This window comes from Stereum hirsutum (assembly GCF_000264905.1).
Source record: "Stereum hirsutum FP-91666 SS1 unplaced genomic scaffold STEHIscaffold_4, whole genome shotgun sequence".
NCBI classification, from domain to species: domain Eukaryota; kingdom Fungi; phylum Basidiomycota; class Agaricomycetes; order Russulales; family Stereaceae; genus Stereum; species Stereum hirsutum.
In genome coordinates, this window is record NW_006763134.1 from 2,407,289 (window position 1) to 2,424,346 (window position 17,058).

General features: G+C 49.9%; 4 protein-coding genes across 4 annotated transcripts; all 4 read right to left on the reverse strand.

Moving 5' to 3' along the window:
- Positions 1-165: 165 nt before the first annotated feature.
- STEHIDRAFT_138309 (uncharacterized protein) lies at positions 166-3,234 on the reverse strand. The gene is made up of 13 exons (XM_007302127.1): positions 2,928-3,234; positions 2,777-2,865; positions 2,650-2,710; positions 2,511-2,582; positions 2,270-2,424; positions 2,063-2,186; positions 1,963-1,992; positions 1,249-1,880; positions 1,124-1,192; positions 966-1,039; positions 678-879; positions 587-607; positions 166-510 (listed from the first exon to the last, which is right to left on the reverse strand). Exons 1-13 carry the CDS (start codon positions 3,154-3,156, stop codon positions 484-486), a joined length of 1,785 nt encoding a protein of 594 aa, XP_007302189.1. The 5' UTR covers positions 3,157-3,234; the 3' UTR covers positions 166-483.
- Positions 3,235-4,103: 869 nt separating this feature from the next.
- Positions 4,104-5,920, reverse strand: STEHIDRAFT_76293 (DNA glycosylase). The gene is made up of 4 exons (XM_007301573.1): positions 5,115-5,920; positions 4,820-4,976; positions 4,587-4,756; positions 4,104-4,487 (listed from the first exon to the last, which is right to left on the reverse strand). The coding sequence occupies exons 1-4, from the start codon at positions 5,712-5,714 to the stop codon at positions 4,197-4,199; spliced, it is 1,218 nt and encodes a 405-aa protein (XP_007301635.1). The 5' UTR covers positions 5,715-5,920; the 3' UTR covers positions 4,104-4,196.
- Positions 5,921-6,339: 419 nt separating this feature from the next.
- Positions 6,340-8,920, reverse strand: STEHIDRAFT_155021 (uncharacterized protein; the record flags this gene model as incomplete). Its single annotated transcript, XM_007302128.1, has 12 exons — positions 6,340-6,366; positions 6,458-6,478; positions 6,548-6,683; positions 6,755-6,828; positions 7,503-7,651; positions 7,887-8,010; positions 8,086-8,136; positions 8,215-8,252; positions 8,317-8,385; positions 8,462-8,522; positions 8,580-8,671; positions 8,752-8,920. The coding sequence occupies 12 exons, from the start codon at positions 8,918-8,920 to the stop codon at positions 6,340-6,342; spliced, it is 1,011 nt and encodes a 336-aa protein (XP_007302190.1).
- A 796-nt stretch (positions 8,921-9,716) lies between these two features.
- Positions 9,717-16,800, reverse strand: STEHIDRAFT_145962 (multidrug resistance-associated ABC transporter; the record flags this gene model as incomplete). Its single annotated transcript, XM_007302129.1, has 42 exons — positions 9,717-9,903; positions 9,955-9,978; positions 10,043-10,155; positions 10,215-10,229; positions 10,287-10,539; positions 10,602-10,750; positions 10,813-10,876; positions 10,929-11,065; positions 11,126-11,185; positions 11,242-11,369; positions 11,445-11,547; positions 11,618-11,857; positions 11,915-11,947; positions 12,007-12,179; positions 12,236-12,404; positions 12,476-12,740; positions 12,799-12,891; positions 12,945-13,004; positions 13,060-13,072; positions 13,137-13,224; positions 13,279-13,327; positions 13,380-13,484; positions 13,539-13,573; positions 13,628-13,850; positions 13,905-13,945; positions 14,011-14,073; positions 14,132-14,158; positions 14,211-14,238; positions 14,293-14,338; positions 14,407-14,542; positions 14,606-14,636; positions 14,686-14,782; positions 14,838-14,901; positions 14,978-15,209; positions 15,275-15,389; positions 15,448-15,494; positions 15,556-15,596; positions 15,661-15,724; positions 15,785-15,961; positions 16,019-16,279; positions 16,334-16,676; positions 16,739-16,800. The coding sequence occupies 42 exons, from the start codon at positions 16,798-16,800 to the stop codon at positions 9,787-9,789; spliced, it is 4,584 nt and encodes a 1,527-aa protein (XP_007302191.1). The 3' UTR covers positions 9,717-9,786.
- Positions 16,801-17,058: the final 258 nt, after the last annotated feature.

A 17,058-nucleotide genomic window follows, 5' to 3' on the forward strand; every position in this document is an offset into this window, starting at 1 on the left:
AAAGAGACAGATTAGGTGTGCGCGGGACGATGTTCGATAGGATACAAGGAAGTGGTTCGACGGGCCATATTGTATGCCACAGAGCTTTGCGTCCCGCGGGACGGCTAAAGAAATTGAAGGTTTCTTCGACCAAGATGGTGCATTGTCGTCGAAAACCGGCTGACTCGCAATGACTGCAGCGCTACACAGTGGCGATATACTTTTCGTTCACCAAAGTACCCCTGGCACTACATCTTTCTTGAATGCAAAGGGATGGACCGCAACGTAACATACAGCCGTACAAAACCAAAATCGCCGATGTATAAGCCAAGGAATGAAATGTGGATTTAATGACCTTCTCCTGCCGGTGTCGCGTCAGATCCAAATCGAAGAGGTCGAGCAATAAAACGGTGCGTAATTTTTTGTACCAATGTGAAGAATAAGCCGATGTCTTTGATCCCTAGACGAACACCGGCCCGTGTACAAGCCTGAAAGGCAAGACGTTCACAACAAGAATGGTGTGTCCATATCCTATACACCAAAATGTCGAGGCGTCAGTCATCTGGAACCCCTCTCCTTGTTACCTGCAGATCGAAGCAGGGCTCACCAACATAGACAGACTGCTCAACTATAGCATGCATAGAATATATTTCAGATACAAATACAGGTAGTGCAAGCAGAGGAGGGAGAAGACATACGCAGGGCGATTGAAAGTTATTTATCTCTCCAGGAGACCCTTCCCCGCGATTGTCCTCTGGATCCTCTTGATCGCGCTTTCGTTTAACTTTAGTTTTGTTCTTGCCTTGAGATCTGGTATGGGTCTTCGACTGATTTCTGAGTTCATCCCTGCGGCCGCGTGTCCACGTGTGGAGATTCAACCCGAGGTCATGAAGTGTATAACTATCGTTTAGAAAGGACGAGGCGGATGTCATTGAGAATGGTTCAGAAGACGCGAACGGGTGACAAGACATAGGACAATGACGTACTTTAAATGCATCATAAGTTCTCTATAAGTGGGTGACGTCCCATCCTCGAATTTCGACAAGTACTGGCAGATGAACTGTAACCCCGGATGCACAATAACTCGATGAGCATCAACGCCAGTGCGACGAGTGTACGGATATCAGTACGAGTAAAGACGTGCCTGTGTCATAGACTTCCCTTCCGGAGTCTCCCACGTCAATTGTGGGTCCGAGCACGACCCTAACGATATCTAAATGAAGCAGTCTAGTCGGCTTAGCGGCTCTCAGCCATACGAGAACAACTCACAACCGTAGGCTTCTCGCCTCCATCCGGACTCTTACCACCTGTACCCCTTCCCCATGACTCCCTGCACCACCCATCGCAGTCATACTCACTCCCTGGACTCTCGCAGTGCGAATGCAGCTGCGGAACCCTCGTACCGAGGTCCGGTACCTTCCAGTCCACAGCTGGGATCATGATGCTGGGATCTACGTTGACTTGATGCATGAGTGAACGAATCGGGTGTGGCGACGCTGGAGGATGAGTTCCACGAGCGACGGGCTTGCGAATGGGCGGTTTACGCGTGGTGGAGTTGATATCAGAGTCGACATTCTCAGAATTTGGCGATTGCGCGAATGGCGTCGTGGAAGAATCTGGTGCCACAGCCGCACGTTTGCGGAGAGGTGGCGTCGGATCTGGACTCCCCGATATGTTCCTACTGGCACTAGCAGCTGGAACCAGCACGGGTGGTGACCTCGGTCGTAACCAGTGTGAGTGTGATGAAGGGGTAGGAGGTGGAGAACGAGTTGGACGTGCAGCTGGGCTCAGTGGACGTCCATGGGAAGACCAATGAGGAGATGGCAACGGCGGTGAGTGTTGTGGTGATGTGGCGTTGGCGCGATTAGGAAAGCGGAGTGCGGTGGGGACGAGGTCAGAGACTATGGAACATTCATCATGAGCGAATGTCAATCACAATCATGAGGTGCTGGAGGCAATGCAGAGGAGTAGATCAAAGCTCACTTTTTGCATAGAACACGTCCATGCCTTTGACTGCGTCCGCCACAAGGGTACCGAGTAAGCAAGCTTGACTCGGTGTACGCACAGAAGGGGATAGACTAACCCAAATAATTCATCCTCGACTTAGTTCGGCGTTCACCTTTCGAAATCCATGGGACCCAAACATTGTTACAGTGATAGTGCGGAAGATCGAGAAGTGTTCCAGAGTGACAGCAGTCGAAGATGGCCTGAACAAATGTGATCAACAACCAGAACGTCAAAGAAAATGTAGATGGACAGATGGACAGATGGAGACAGAACTGGTGCTCACGGTAAGATGGCTGCCCGTTGGCAGAGAATCAACGAGTATTCGTTTGAGATCCTGGAAGTGAATGGGTAGTATCAGGATAAAGACGGCCCAGTACACATAGACAACAACGCAGCGTGCATTATCAATTATATCCTGTGTGTCAGATGTAATGATTGCTGAAAAATGACAGCGTAATATCAGTTTATTTCCGGGGATGTATGCACGTCCTGGGTTATCCGAGAGTTGAGAGTATCATGCTCACCTTCGTTCATATTATCTTCTTCGTGGTGGTCTCCTTTCTCCTCCACAGGGATCTGGCGGGAATGTCCACAGTCTACGAGAATGCAGAACACAGAGGATATCAATAGTAGGACTATTGGGGAAGTTGTGGGAGGACGCACAGAGTAGCGTGAACCGGTCCTTTGGCATAGCTCCTTCAACTAAGGCCTGCAACTCCCAACGCTAAAACAACGCGGTGAACTACTCAGCACATTGGAACGAGCGGAGGGAAGCATTCAAGATACGCACGATGTTAACCTCGGTAGGCTGTAAGCTGTCCTTCGTCTCCGGATCATCCTTCATGATTGTTATATCATCAGGCTGATATTTCAGCTTATCTAGTGCACCAGACCACCGACATTACATCTGTGTCACCCAACGGTAGAAGGTCTAAACTCACCAACTAAAAGTGTCCAGAACGCGTCTACACCGTCGTACGTTCCCGGTAACACCCCGTACTCCCTATTACCCTTGTAGCGGATACCGATGAGAAGAGCGCGCCGCTTTGGAGCCCGTTGGGGTTCCGGTTGCCCAGCAGTCTGTACTGGTCGTGACTCCGATTCGAGTTGGACATTGTGATGTACTGGAAGAAAACCTGAAAGAATGTTCCCTCTGGAATGATGGGACATTCTCGCACCACGCCGCGCGAAAGACAGAGAAACAGAAAGGATAAGACGAAGTGGAAGAACGTGAGTGTGTTATGAAGCAACCAGAACGAATCCCAGCCAGTCGGTGTTATGGTCGAGGAAATTCAGGTGGGACTGATCGTCAAGCAAGGGGCAGAAACGACATTTCTCGAGATTGACGGGAAGGCGCGGTTGATGTATATTTATATATAAACCACGATGATGCCAATGTTCTCACCCCTCCCTTCATAACTCGGCACGCTGTGGTGACGGATCGTGATGGCTATGATTATTTGTGGGCATCAGCCCCACAAGAACCAGCGCTATGTACACCGGTAACTTTTCAAGTCGCCATAAGCCTCAACGAAGAAGGAAGAGCGCTCGACGATGCCGGGATGTTCGTCGAAAACGTCTTTCTGACTCCGGGAAAATTGCGCGATCTCAGTCCAGCCAGTCAGCAAAGTGAAAAAGCCAGACAGGAAAGAAATGCTGAGAAGGACGGTGCGTCGTTCTCTCCGTGAGCACATTGTTCGGATGATGGAGTCGATTCAGCGCGATTCGTGAGCAACGGAAAGATGCGATGAGGAGGAAGTTGTGGATCATCTACCGGCCGGGAACAGCGATCAGCAGCGAGGAAATAAATATGACCGTCTCCAGGAGGTTAATGTATCAATTTGATGAAACGAGTAGTGATAGGTCAAGAAAGGGTGAGATCAGTTTGATGCTCAGACTAGGAACACGAGTTTGGATCGATGATGTTCCAGTGTCAGGGTGAGCAGACGCCTGATTCAGAAACTTAAAAAGTGCACCAATTGACACTCAGGAAAATGTTTCGCGTCGATGAGTTGAGAATCGGGACAACCGCAACAAATATCGCATTGCTGGTTCGACAGCGCAGTCTGAGTATACAATGATCTGTGCGACAGGGCGAGTCAAAGGAATGAGACGTCAGTTACTATATTAACAGGATGTCCAGGGAATAGAATAAAGACACGATACAATCCAGGAAGTCCGCACGCCACACAAAGTCACACCTCTGCACCTCACGACTCGATAACTTCATCGTTCGACTCCTCTTCATCTCTTCCCTCAGCCTGCTCTTCTGGCTTCAAAACCTTTCCACCGCCACTCTCCGTCTCTCTAACCCACTTCCTCAAAACACACCCCTCCTCCTTCCCCAGAGCTCTCCCAGTCTCTGTATTCACGCTCTTGCACCCCTTACATGCTCGCCCATGCGTCACCATTAGGACATGAAGCGGATATTTGAGGTGAGGCGGGATATGAACGTCGAGGTGCATTTGGGTGTTTACGCGGTCGATGGCGACTTTCGTAGCCTTGGCCTTCGCTTTCCCCTTCTTCGACGGAGATGCGATCGCGCTGCCCGTCGTTTGTCCCACGTCCTCGGCATCCTCGATGAGTGCAGGGACAGTGACGCTCTTCGCCCTCGGCACCCATCCTAACACCCGACTGAGCCTGAACACATGCGTATCCACCGCGAAGCTGTCTCGTCCGAGGCAGAACAGCAATACGCAGGCTGCGGTCTTCGGTCCAACGCCAGGATAGGATACGAGTTCGCGCATGATGGCTTCGTCGGACCAACGCCCTCCTCCCTCGCCACTACCGCCATCCGAGGATTCCGGCTTGACGTTGACGTCCTCCCCGCCACCCTCCATCAGAAATTGCAGCGAGTACCTCCCCCACTTCTCCTTCACACTCTTCAACAAGCCCTGAATGATCCCTGCCTTCCGTCTCGCGAGCCCTCCGCTCTTGATGGCTTCGACGACGTCCTCCGTAGGTGCGTTGGCGATGCGCGAAAATTTGTGCTCCTCGGGCGTGAGATCTATGGGGATCTTGGCGTCTGGGTCGAGAAGAGCAACCTTGGCCTGGGGCCGTGAGGACGGTGAAGTGGCGGAATGAGACGACGAGGATGAGGTGGAAGACGGGGTCGAAGGAGGAGTGACGAAGCAAAATGCCGCATCGAGGGACTTCTTCGCGCCCGTCGAGTTCTTGGAGTTCGTATTCTGGCTCAAAATTGTCCCGATGAGCGCGTCCAAAACGTTCGGACTCCGCCCACATGTCTCCGCAGAATTCTTCGTCATCCCGATGCTGGGTCCCGCTACAGGTTTCCGGACGTGGGCTTTGCCCGGGTGTGCGGCGGCGAGGATTTGGTAGACTTCCTCGGCTTCGGAGGGAGTTGGGTGTGGGTAAGTCGGGAAGGGGGATGTGGACGAGAATTCTGAGAGGATTGAGAGCTTTTTGGTGCGTTGGCGGTCTGCTGCGGTAGGCGAGTCTGGATCGATTTTCGTAGAACGTTTGGCAGGTGTAGAAGTGGTCGAGGCGGTAACGCGTTTGCGTCTGGATGGAGTGGATGGCTCCGGTTTAATTTCTATAGTGGCAGAGTTGTTGGGTTTGCGTCTCTTAGTTGGAGACGGAGCATCGATAGCGGAAGCAGGGCCAGAGGACAATGAGGACAGCGAAGAAACTGAGTGCGAGCGTGTACGCTTCGTTTCAGGGAGGATATCATCCTCGACCTTGGGAACTTTACTGGCATTTTTCGACATGGCCAGGTTAGATGTCCACACAGAGTATTGACGCAAACTAAGACTGAGACAAGCGACAGATGAGGGAAGACGAGCAAGGCGAGCAGAACGCAGCAGACAACGAGCTAAAGCCTGCGAAGAAATGACGGAGGTTAGGGGCAAGTGAAGAAAAAGTTATGTCGCGTCGTGAGGATGCGGGTTTATATAGGCTTTTGCGCCTGCGTCGTCGCCGTTGCTGTTAACGAGCTGATCGCCACCGCCGCGTTGCCCAGCATCGGCGACTCGCCACAATGACGCGGCCACGTGACTATCATTCGTCCCGTAATTCCCCGCCTCGGCGCTTTCCAGCCGTCCTCTTTTGAGCCTCTTCAAGTTCTCTCTCTTTTGTCCCACAACCGTCTGCGTATCTAAAGTTCAAGACAAGTCCAGTAAGGCTCGGATAGTCATTAAAAAGAGTCCGCTCTTATGTTACAGTAAGTACTGCAGAAGAAAAATTTCTTAGTCCAATACGTGTTTTATGCAAGTGTGATATGGCTCAAATAAGTAGACACCGTATACCAAAAGTTCAAGCCGAACTCGGAAACGAACATATAAATAATGTGTGCTATGGCATCCATGGTAAGCCACCCTGCAGACTGTCTAAGACTCAAAGTTCGAATTTATCGTGCATGTCCTAGACACCCAATATCCCAGGGTGGGCAGGATGTCCAATCAGTAATCAAGTGCTTCCCTCGACGGCAGAGTAGAGGCGGAAAGAGACTCACTAGTGGTGAGAGACTACTCAACTGCAACATACAAATACTATCAGTTGCATGCATTATCAAGAAGATAGAGACATAGAGGAAGGGACGTACATAAGGCGATTGGAAGTTATTCAATTCTCCCTCCCAAGGTTCCTCGTTGGACCCATCCGTGGAACCCATAGGCTGCTTCGATTTATAGTTACGCGTTTCATCATGTAGCTTTTGTCCGACTTCATAAAGCTTGTAGCTGTAGTCAAGTCCGTGCCAATTACTTAGTATTGGGAGGTGTGGCACAATATCAAGTGTGCTTGAACGTACTTTATGTGGATCATGAGCTCTTCATAGGTCGGTTGGATTCTACCCTTGAACTGTGATAGGTAATCGCATAGGAACTATGGAAAAGAAGGGACATATATCGATGGTCAGCCGTTCATAAGAAGAGTGAATGGACTGGAGCGTGGAACCGTACATGAGTCATCGAGAGCTGTGAGGCCTCCCATGTCTGCTCCGGATCAGCGCATGAACCCAAAGAAATCTATGTATATTTTCCGCGGGTAAACAGACCAGAGGACACGATACAGAGCTTTGAATCAATATTTCCGTCCGCTTACAGAAATCGGGGAAAGCTTACGACCGTCGGTGTCCCTTCACCCCTCGGAACCAAATTTTCACGTTCCCTACATCGTTCACCGCAAGAATACGATGTTGGACTCTGAGTCACTATTCGCAAACTCTCAGCTTCTTGCAGACTTATTTTTTCCGGCTGAGTCTCCATGTCGTGACCACGGTCGACGTCAACGTCAATTGCCTTATCCATCCTCAATGTGCTCGGTCCACCAGGAAAACGCAGAATCGAGCCATCGGGACGCATGTTGCGCACAAAGCGTCGCGTCGGATGCATGGAAGTAGGTGGGTGGGTTACTCTACTTCTTGGAACATGCGGTAGGGCCTCCGGTTCATGTGTATCATGCCTATTGAACGAGTGGTCAGGCACGTGAGAGGCCTGAAGGAACGTTTTGATGAAGGACGTGGAAGGCGTCGGAGGCGGAGTTCGCATCGCACGAACTGTTTCTGTAGGGCTGAGAGCTTGAGAGAGGAGACGATTTTCATGTGAGGAAGGGTAGTCTGTTCCCGCGGGATAGTGACCATGGTGTGGGGACGTGACGTTCCTCCTATCCGGCAGCGTCATTGCGAGGGGAAACCGGAGTGCAGCAACTGACAGTAGAGATGTTCAGTTATCAGTCAAGAGGTTCCCGATAACAGCCAATGAGTGAGTCAGAGCAAATATCAGAGGGCGAGATGTTGATTGAAAAGGAGATGTGGCGACTTGACCACTCACGAATTCCGCTTTGGATGTCCATCTGTCTCGCTATACCCGTCACCCGCCACATTGGAGACTAGTTCAGCAAGTAGAATGTTGAGAGTACGAGACAGAAATATAAAGACGCACTGTTACGATTCATCAGTGTTCTCGTTCGGCGTTTTCCTTTGGAGATCCAAGGGACATATACGGCGTTACAATGATAATGCGGAAGGTCGAGAAGCGTGCCAGCGTGACAGCAGTCGAATATGGCCTATGGTGCAAGATCAGAATCAGTACCTTCCTATAGTACTATTGAGTTGAACAATGCATCGAGGTACGGACTCACAGTGAGGGTAGCTCCGGAAGGCAAAGGTGAGACCAAAATCTTTTTGAGATCCTGTCAACGCAAAATGATGGCGAAAGTGAACTAATGAAGGTGCAAGAGATAGTAGTGACTCAGACAGAAAAGACATACATTGTCCAGTATCTCCTTATTATCCATTGTGACAATCGCTTTGATAGGCGGATCATGGATCAGCAGGCAAAAACCAACAAATGATTGCGTGAGCTGGCTCACCTTCGTCATAGCCGTCCTCCTCGTGATGGTCTTCAAGTGTGGCTGCCTCCTGACAAGAGTGGCCGCAGACTAGGTTGGCAGTTTCGAAAAAGACTTGTGTTGGCGCAGTATACACAAGAGGGTGGATGGAGAAAGAAATACGGACAAAGTAACGTTAACCGATCTTCTGGGATCGCACCTTGAACCAAAGCTTTCAGCTCTCGACGCTGGAGGAAAATTGGTTCAGTTACGTCGGGTAGTATTGATGAACAGGATGGACGCACGATATTGGATTCCATTGGTTGTAACCTTTCTTCCACACATCCAGCATCGTCTTTCATGACCGTAATATCTTCCTTTCGGTAGCCATATACATCTAATATGTCATACCATATCCGAGTCGCAGGCCCGTCAGTGCATGTTCACTCGAAGACGAAAGTGTGTATAACAACTCACCAATCAACAGCTTTAGGAACTTATCTACATCATTATGCGGTTCACTTAACTGACCATACCCCTCGGTATCCTTATAACGTATCCCTATAAGCAATGCTCGCCGGTGGAAAGTCTGGTGGGGTTGTGTATCTGAATCGACTCGATCCGTCACCAAGATTGAACCAGACATCGTCCCTTCGTCTCTTTCGTCGGCCTCGGTACGAGTACATATGAGTGGCAAAGCGATAGCCGAGACTCTCTGGCCCATTCGGCTGTGAAACATTTGATACCTGGCGCTCCAGGCGTGTAGTCACAGCGAAACGAGACGACTTCTGCCAGAGAGAAACTTCAGGATTGCGAGGAAAGATGAAAGTTAAGACTTTCTGGCTCCGGTCAGTGATATACTCGGGCTATAGGTGAGAAAGATCGCCGGAAGCCGCGCAGGAAGATCGAGCCGTTCGAGATGCTTTGATGATAATTTGTGTTGCGAACAGCCGCAACAATGCATGCTCCGATGCAGAGCGTTCCACCCCTTCTTACTCCCGCACTTCATGATGTATTTGTATCCTGATGTCAATGATAGCATCAGTTCGAAGCCACCATCAACCCAGCCAGAGGCTGAAATTTTTCGGGTTTTGACAACGAGAGGACGAGGACAAAGATGCGATAGAAGACGGTGTTTTAGCCAATGAGCGCGTCTGTTCGATGCAGTCACCTCTGGAAGTACGAGGACAAACTCAGAGTCGTGAACAAAAAGTCACATATAACACCCCGGAAAGTGTAGACTAAAAGGCATGTCAGTTTCTCCGTGGGCGCATTGTTCGAATGATGATCGGTGGACGCAGTGACCTTTGTGCGCTTGATGCCCCCTGCGGGCCTGGCAACGGCACGGATCAGCATTTGAACTCTTGCGGTTATGTACCTCGGTGGAACTCCATCATGAGAGCGGTATATATATATATATATATATATAGGTTCAAGGCTGAGGTGCTGTTGGGTCTGATCCGCCACAAAGCATATCAAGAAGCAAGAAAGGTGTTTCACCGCTCAAGAGGCCTAGAGCTTTCCCTCGGCGATACTGTGTAGTGTAGCGCTGTCCTCGCTTCCTTCCACCATAGCGCGGAACTTACTAGCCTTTTCCCGTAGCAGGGCGGAGGGTGTGTCGAACTCAACCTGAAAGCAATGGTTCAGATGCAGAGACAGGCGCTGGGGGACAGAACTCACAATACGTCCAGCATCTAGGACCATCTGCAAGCGATAGGTTGAGTACTATTAATGCGAAATTTATGGAGACGAATCTGCAGCAACTTACAATCCTATCAGCGTCCATGATGGTCTGCAGACGATGGGCGACTATGAGCACAGTGACGTCCTCGGGCAGCTCCGTTCTGAGGGACTTTTGAATCACAGCGTCAGTTTTGTAATCTATATGGAACGTGAACCGTTAATGATAGGAGATCATTTAGACTATAATGATACCGTACCAATGGACGAAGTAGCTGATTAAAGAAACGTCAATATTAGCAGCGGGGATGCCGGATAACCAATTTTCTTACCTTCATCCAGGATAAACAACTTGCTGCCTCTGACCAACGCGCGTGCAAGGGCAAGAATTTGCCTCTGCCCAATTGACAGGTTGGCACCCGCACCCGATATTTGCGTCTCCAAAGTGAGACGCCCATCTCCCTCCTCAGCCTCAGCCTGGAGTGAAAAAAGTCCAGAAGCACGCAAGGCCGAGTTGAGCGTGGCGTCATCGTGTTCACCGAAGGGATCTAGATTTTCTCTCAACGTCCCTCGTAACAATTCGGGCTACAAGGCAAAAAGATATATTGATCTAATGAACCAAAAAGATCGGGAGGAAGCGGCCTTACGACTTGTGGGATGATCGTTACACTAGATCGAAGGGTATCCAGGTTGATGGAGGTAGTAGGAAGCCCGTCGTAATAAATGTCTCCCTCAGTCAGGATGCATCGAAGGAGCGACAATGTCAGTGAGCTTTTCCCGCTTCCAGTCCGTCCAACTAGGAAGAAATGGAGGAATGGTCAGCATATGCTAGAATGATGACAAATGGCAGTCACATACCAATACCGATGCGCTCGCCAGACTTGATGTGGAACGAAATATCCCTCAGGACGGCCGGGCCATCCTGTTTGCGCTATCAGTGAAGGGCCAGTCTCCAGATAATACGAGGCACTTACGACGGAATAGCGAGCGGACATATTCTCCACTCTGAGATCGCCGCTAGACGGCCAATGGGCTGGTGGAGCATTGTCGTTGGTGGGCTTCGGTTCTTGCTCGATAGCCACGTATTGCGAGATACGCTCTACGCTATTACCTGCAATAGCATCAGTCTTCCGCTCTCGTTCATACTCTTGCTTACAAAGGAGAGCGATACCTTGAACTTCGAAGTCGTTCAATGATCTCACCCACCAGAGAATCAAGGCGCTAAATCCCGCTATCCATCCAAATCAATTTTATTCAAACAGAGAATATATGTTGTTCGGTACGTACCAGCCATGTTCATAGAGAATCCTGTGTCAGAAGCCTGGGTTTCACCTCTTTTGTGATGATACATGAGGTAGGCTGCGATACCGGCGGAGAATATTGCCCCGAGGACTTGCATGCGGAACGAGATCCACCTGTCAAGAGTGAACGATCAGTACAAATACCTGAGAGACAAGCCCCGTCAGAAACGTAAACGGTGGCAGACCAACCGATTAAGAATATAGTACGTCCTAGCTACACGCGTGTGCCGGTCGGAATATCGCTGCAACTCCTTCGTGAAGGCAGTCTCTGCCCCATATGCCCGTACAGAAACTGATGAATGCCGAGGAAATGATGATCAAAAAAGTGTTGTGAGGTGTCAATTCAAATGAACGCGACCTACCCAAACCAGACAATGTGCCACCAAAGTGTGCGAGAATTGGCGCTTTAGCGACACTCTGTTGGCGTTTAACGGCCAGTTGAGACGCAATGTACAGCCTTCCGCACATTCCTCCAATGACGAAGACAAGAAGGCCAGGGAAGATGAAGACCGGAGTGAGAAAGACAACGATTCCGAGCTTCGTCGCGAGAGATAATGTGAGCGTAAGCAGTATAAAAAATGTGTCCGGTAAGGGCCGGTCAACTGTATGAGGAAATGTCAGGTGAGTAGCGAGGGTGGTGAGAGAAAGTGTTGACATACTGGCTTGTATGTCAGCAGTACAGCGAGTGATTACTACGAAGTCAATGCATTTCAGATATAGTGTGTCGTATGAGCGTAATACTAAGCCGCACCTCGAGAGATCGGAGTCACATCTAACCATCTATAGGTAGCCCCCATGATGGAATTGATTAACCGGCGGTGAATGGACCTCGATCCACGGAGAGATGCAAAAACCCAGAGAACATTAGTGGTCAATATGAACACTAAGGTGACCAGTACTGTCATGATGTAGATGGAAAGGTAGCTAAGATGACCGTGATGTCAGAGGAATCTCACGCTCTAATTTTTATATAAACGTACTAGGTAACATTAACCTCTGAAGAAGGGTGGGTCTCGTATTGTTGCGACCAGTACCCAAGTGACCACGTTTCAGCCATGACGGACAGGTGCATCGCGAGCATAGTGCTAATGTAGACATTCCAGAACGATATGTTCCATTGCCCACCAAGGCTATTGAAATAGAGTCTTACTGTGTTCAACCACGTCAATGAAATGATGAGAACAAAAAGGGAGCAGCTGGACATGACTATGACGACTTACGCGCAGCCCAGCTGACATGTCCTACGGCTACCTCCTCCGTTTCGACCAACTTTCCATCCTTCGGCTTGGCGCTCGCCTGCTCCAGTGGACCCAAATTCGGTTTCGTGTCCTTATCATTATGTTCGTCCGTGTATGCTGCAGCCTCCCCGATATCCTCACCTTTCTTCAGTGCTTCAAACACGGACTCATAGGACGATACCGTGCCGTCTGAATGTACGGTGACCACAAAGTTGGCAATAGGTTTGACGAGGTCCACGTTGTGAGTCTATATCACGACAATCAGTCTCTCTGTCTGCGGTCGCCAAAAAGTCGGGAATACTAACCACGAGCAATACCGTACGTCCTCTTATCAAAGGGCCCCTGAAGCATTTATCGACGATCCATCGTGCCGTATGGACGTCTAGTGCTGCAAAGACCTGTACAAGCCGTCAGAGAACGAGCAAACGTAGAAACGCACTTTTGTACTCACATCATCGAGAAGCAGGATCTCCGCATTGGAGTAAACAGCGCGAGCTAGAGTCAAACGGGCCTTCAAGCGGTGTGTTGAACGTCTGTCTTAGGATGATAGCTTAGACTGTCACTACCTTTTGACCACCACTGCATGAAGGTCATAAGAGTCAGAATGTCGTCCGAGGTAGCAGAGCGAAAGGAATCCACTCGCCTGAGGGTCAGACCCTTCTCCCCCACCTCGGTCATGTCGCCAGCATCGAACAGCTTCAGATCGTGCTCCAAGGCGCACTGCTGGATCACTGTAACATACTCGTCAACATGAGAATGGCTACGAGTCAGGGATTTAGTCTCACCTTGCTTGTAGCGGACTTCTTCGTAGGGTGAACCAAAGACTATGTTTTCCTGGTACGCTGTCAAATTCGCCTGTTCCACAATGAAGACCGACGACGCTCACTTTTATCGTCAAATTTTGGACCCAGGACTCTTGAGCTGCGTACGCAATGCCTCCGCCGCGGGGAAGGTTATACCAGGACGATGGGGCGGAACGAATAAAGCGCATCTCGCCTGGGACGGGGCACGTCAGCCGTCTAATATGTGGCGGTGGCCCACATTACTCACCAAGCAGAGCCATGAGAAGTGATGTTTTGCCTGGTATACCGTCACATGAGAATAGACAGCGTCAATCAAACTGAGCAGTCATACCTGAGCCTGTTGGTCCAGTGACGAGGTTGATTCCACCTCTCTTGAATACCAGCTCATTCTCAATGCGAAGCGTGAACCTTCCACCGTTCGGAGTAGAGACGCCGTCGGTACTTTGGTCAGATCTCCAACAGAATGAGGCTTCGTTGAAACCAATATTCTCTTTGTTGTAGTCCTCGATCGAGCTGCCGGTGGGGATATCAGGAGTAGATGCCAAGAGATCCGTCTACGACGAAATCAATACGAATGTCAAACAGCGACCGACAGGGAAAGACGTCACCTCGTGCAAGAATTCGTTTATTCGATCCAAAGACACCTTGGCTGGAGAGTTTAAATCGGTGTCATAAGCACTCTGGAGTACTCTCCGGAGAATAGTGACCAAGTACCGGCAATCAATCTCGGTGTCATCCAGAAGACCTCATTGAGTTGCTCCCGGAGAATATCGAATGCTGCACAGACAGGAGAAGTAAGAGACTGTTCGTTGAAACGAGAAGAAAAAGAGCTCACCAGCCAGAGACGAGAAGACAGCGGCCGCTGGAAGATATCATTCGCATATATGCAGGAGTACAGGGAAGGAACTGCTCACCTGTCAACTCTTGTTTCATGACGACCGTCTACCGGAGAAAACATGGGTACACTCGACACTGAGATACAACCATTCGACTCACATAAGTTGTATAGACCGCGATCATCGTCACTGCAGGAATGACATAGCTAATCGACGTTCGTCAACCATCACAACTTCTTCGGAGAAGGAAAGCTAAGTACACAAGTACACTCACTTGAGGCTCCTGCTGAGTAGCGAAAGCAACCGTCCTCTCCTGACCCAGTGAAGCTCATCGTCTCGCTTCTCAGAAATTCGGCTGTTCATCTTAGCCTCCCACCCAAAGAGCTTGATCATTCGGAGAACGTTCAAGGCTAGGGAAAAGAACGTGAGCATCGGAATCACAGCGAGAAACATACTCCAAGAAGGTTTCGTACTTTCTGTGATTGTCTGCACCCGAGCATCCGTCTACTGTGTCGTTAATATGATTTCCATAGGAAGGGATATGCAAACCAACCTTCTTCATAGCCTCACGCTGGGTACTCTGCAACATCTTCGCGACGTTTCCAGGGACTGGAATTAGTATAAACATCACAGCGACGCCGACGAATGCACTGGTAGTTGCTTATTAGGATCGCCTTCGATGAGAAGCTGAACAACGTAGCGCACCTCCATCCCAACGCCTCATATAGGAACCAAACACTCAACGCCACCAGGACGGGTGTCCACAACACTTCCATATCCATTACCAATTAGCGTAATGGCCACCCGCTTGCACAGTGTGATTAACTAAAGAGGTTCAAACGCACCGACAGTCAGAAAATCCCTTCCTGGCGCAATGGTGGCCATGTCCGTTGTGACGAGATTGTTGATTCTTCCCTGTATATTCCGCGCCTGAATACTATCCTTCGAATTTCCATCCGACGAACGTTCGGAGGAAGTTTCCAACGAATGGGATGAGTCTGCCTGGACTCGAATGCGGAGAGTGTGCTCATAGATGAGCTGAGTCAGAACAGATTCCATCCGGACCAAGGTGCGAGTCTATCACAGACATAGGCAAGTGAATACCGAGGCACTACTGGGACGACGCGAGACAGAAAGCGTACCCCGACAAAAATGTACCGCTCGAGTGTAAGGGAAGCACAGGTTGGGGCTAGGAAAAGCACAGCTATCCATACCCAAGGTTGAACCACGGGATCTTCCCCGTTGTTCTCCAGGGACCTTGACGGTAACACAATAAAGGATCCGGCGTTACCCCAGAGATTTCGAAACAACTCACGAGAGAAGTTGCTTGATAGCCAGAGGATTGAGAACCATAGAACAAGCCTGCAGAAAATGAGGGCGTTAATACAAGTGACTGAGATGAGGGAGCAGCGCAGACACGGACCGTAAGCACCAGCATGGACGTCATCTCCACGTATTCATACTCTAGTCGTATGTTCCGTAGTCAGTCAACGGGACTCATACCAAAGACTGAGAGACTACACCATACGAAATACTCTCATAAGACTCCAGAAAATATGGCGCCTTCCACCACGAGTGAGAGAGTCTATAAGCTGCGCCACAACAATCAGTGCCAATATATATTTGCAAGCTGACGGTCGCAGACAACTCACAGGGGTAGCTCTCTTCAGTAGGTGCTTTGCATTATCATAATCTGCAAGAGGGGGAAGCTCATCGTAAGAGATCTTCGGATCGAGATAGGCCTTCCAGATGATCGGGTCAAGGAAGTGGTAGGTGAGTAGAGAGAAAATTGAGGCAGTCTGTTCTGGATTGGGGTCTAGTGCAGGCTCCTATACATGGAGAATTCAACCAGACGATTCGCGACATATAAGAAGTAGATAACTGACTTTCGGATCGAGAGGGGTATATTGCCTGGGTGAGAGGAGCGGTAGAAGGACGGCTGAGAAAAATAGTATGACTATCTCTCCCCACTGTAAAGCGCCCGGAGACGGTACTAAGGAATGCTGAGCGAGCATAAGGGGCCACAGGGCGTGGTAAGCTGAGACGAAAAATGCGACCACGAGGATGATGGTCAGGTTAGTGGACGCCGTGTCCCTGGATCTCTGCCCCGTCATCATAGCAACGATTGAAAGCAAGAGGGTATATATCTGCACGGGTGTGTATGAGATTAGGTAACGTTCGAGTGGGAAGCGCGCACACACGTATGTGATGCACGAGAGTATCTTCGCCCAACCAGGTCTTCTCAGCCAGTCGTCCTGTCCGCCAGCGAGGCCGACGCCACAAAATATAGATACCGCAGAAATCGCGACAAGCGCAATGGTGGAACCGAGTCGTAACACCTTGATATTGTCGGTATTTGCTCTACCAGAGGCGGCCTTCGGACGTGCAAAAGACGAGTCATATCCAGAAGAGTCTGCCTGAGTTGTAGGAGTTCCATGCGAGATCTTCCGGACCACAACGCGAGACAGGAGGGATGCGAGAGAGATGCAAGCCACATAGGCAGGAAATAGGTCTATCCATGAATTCGCTGTGAAAATATGACCACTGGTACACGAAGATGATGAGGCATAAGTATATCTAGCGTGAAGCCTATGGTCACCACTCACTCCGGATCGGTTTGCTGGGGAGTGTACCAGCTCTTTTCGAGACCAAACAATGGGATATGCATATCGACCTAGAGGAAAGCGGGAGTAGGGTACAAAGAACGACTGGCCTAGGACAGCTCTTTCGATCAAGAAAAACCCCGATAGCCGCCAAAATGACTCGAAGTTGATATGCATTAGTAAGATCCGTCGGGAACCGCTGCTCGCCACAGTCGTCATCCGACATCAAAAAGATGGATCATGGAATCGTAATTAGTCATGGCATCGGAGCAGTTCATAAGTGAGTCCACGACTCCGACGAGGAAAAAAGGGAAGAAACAAGG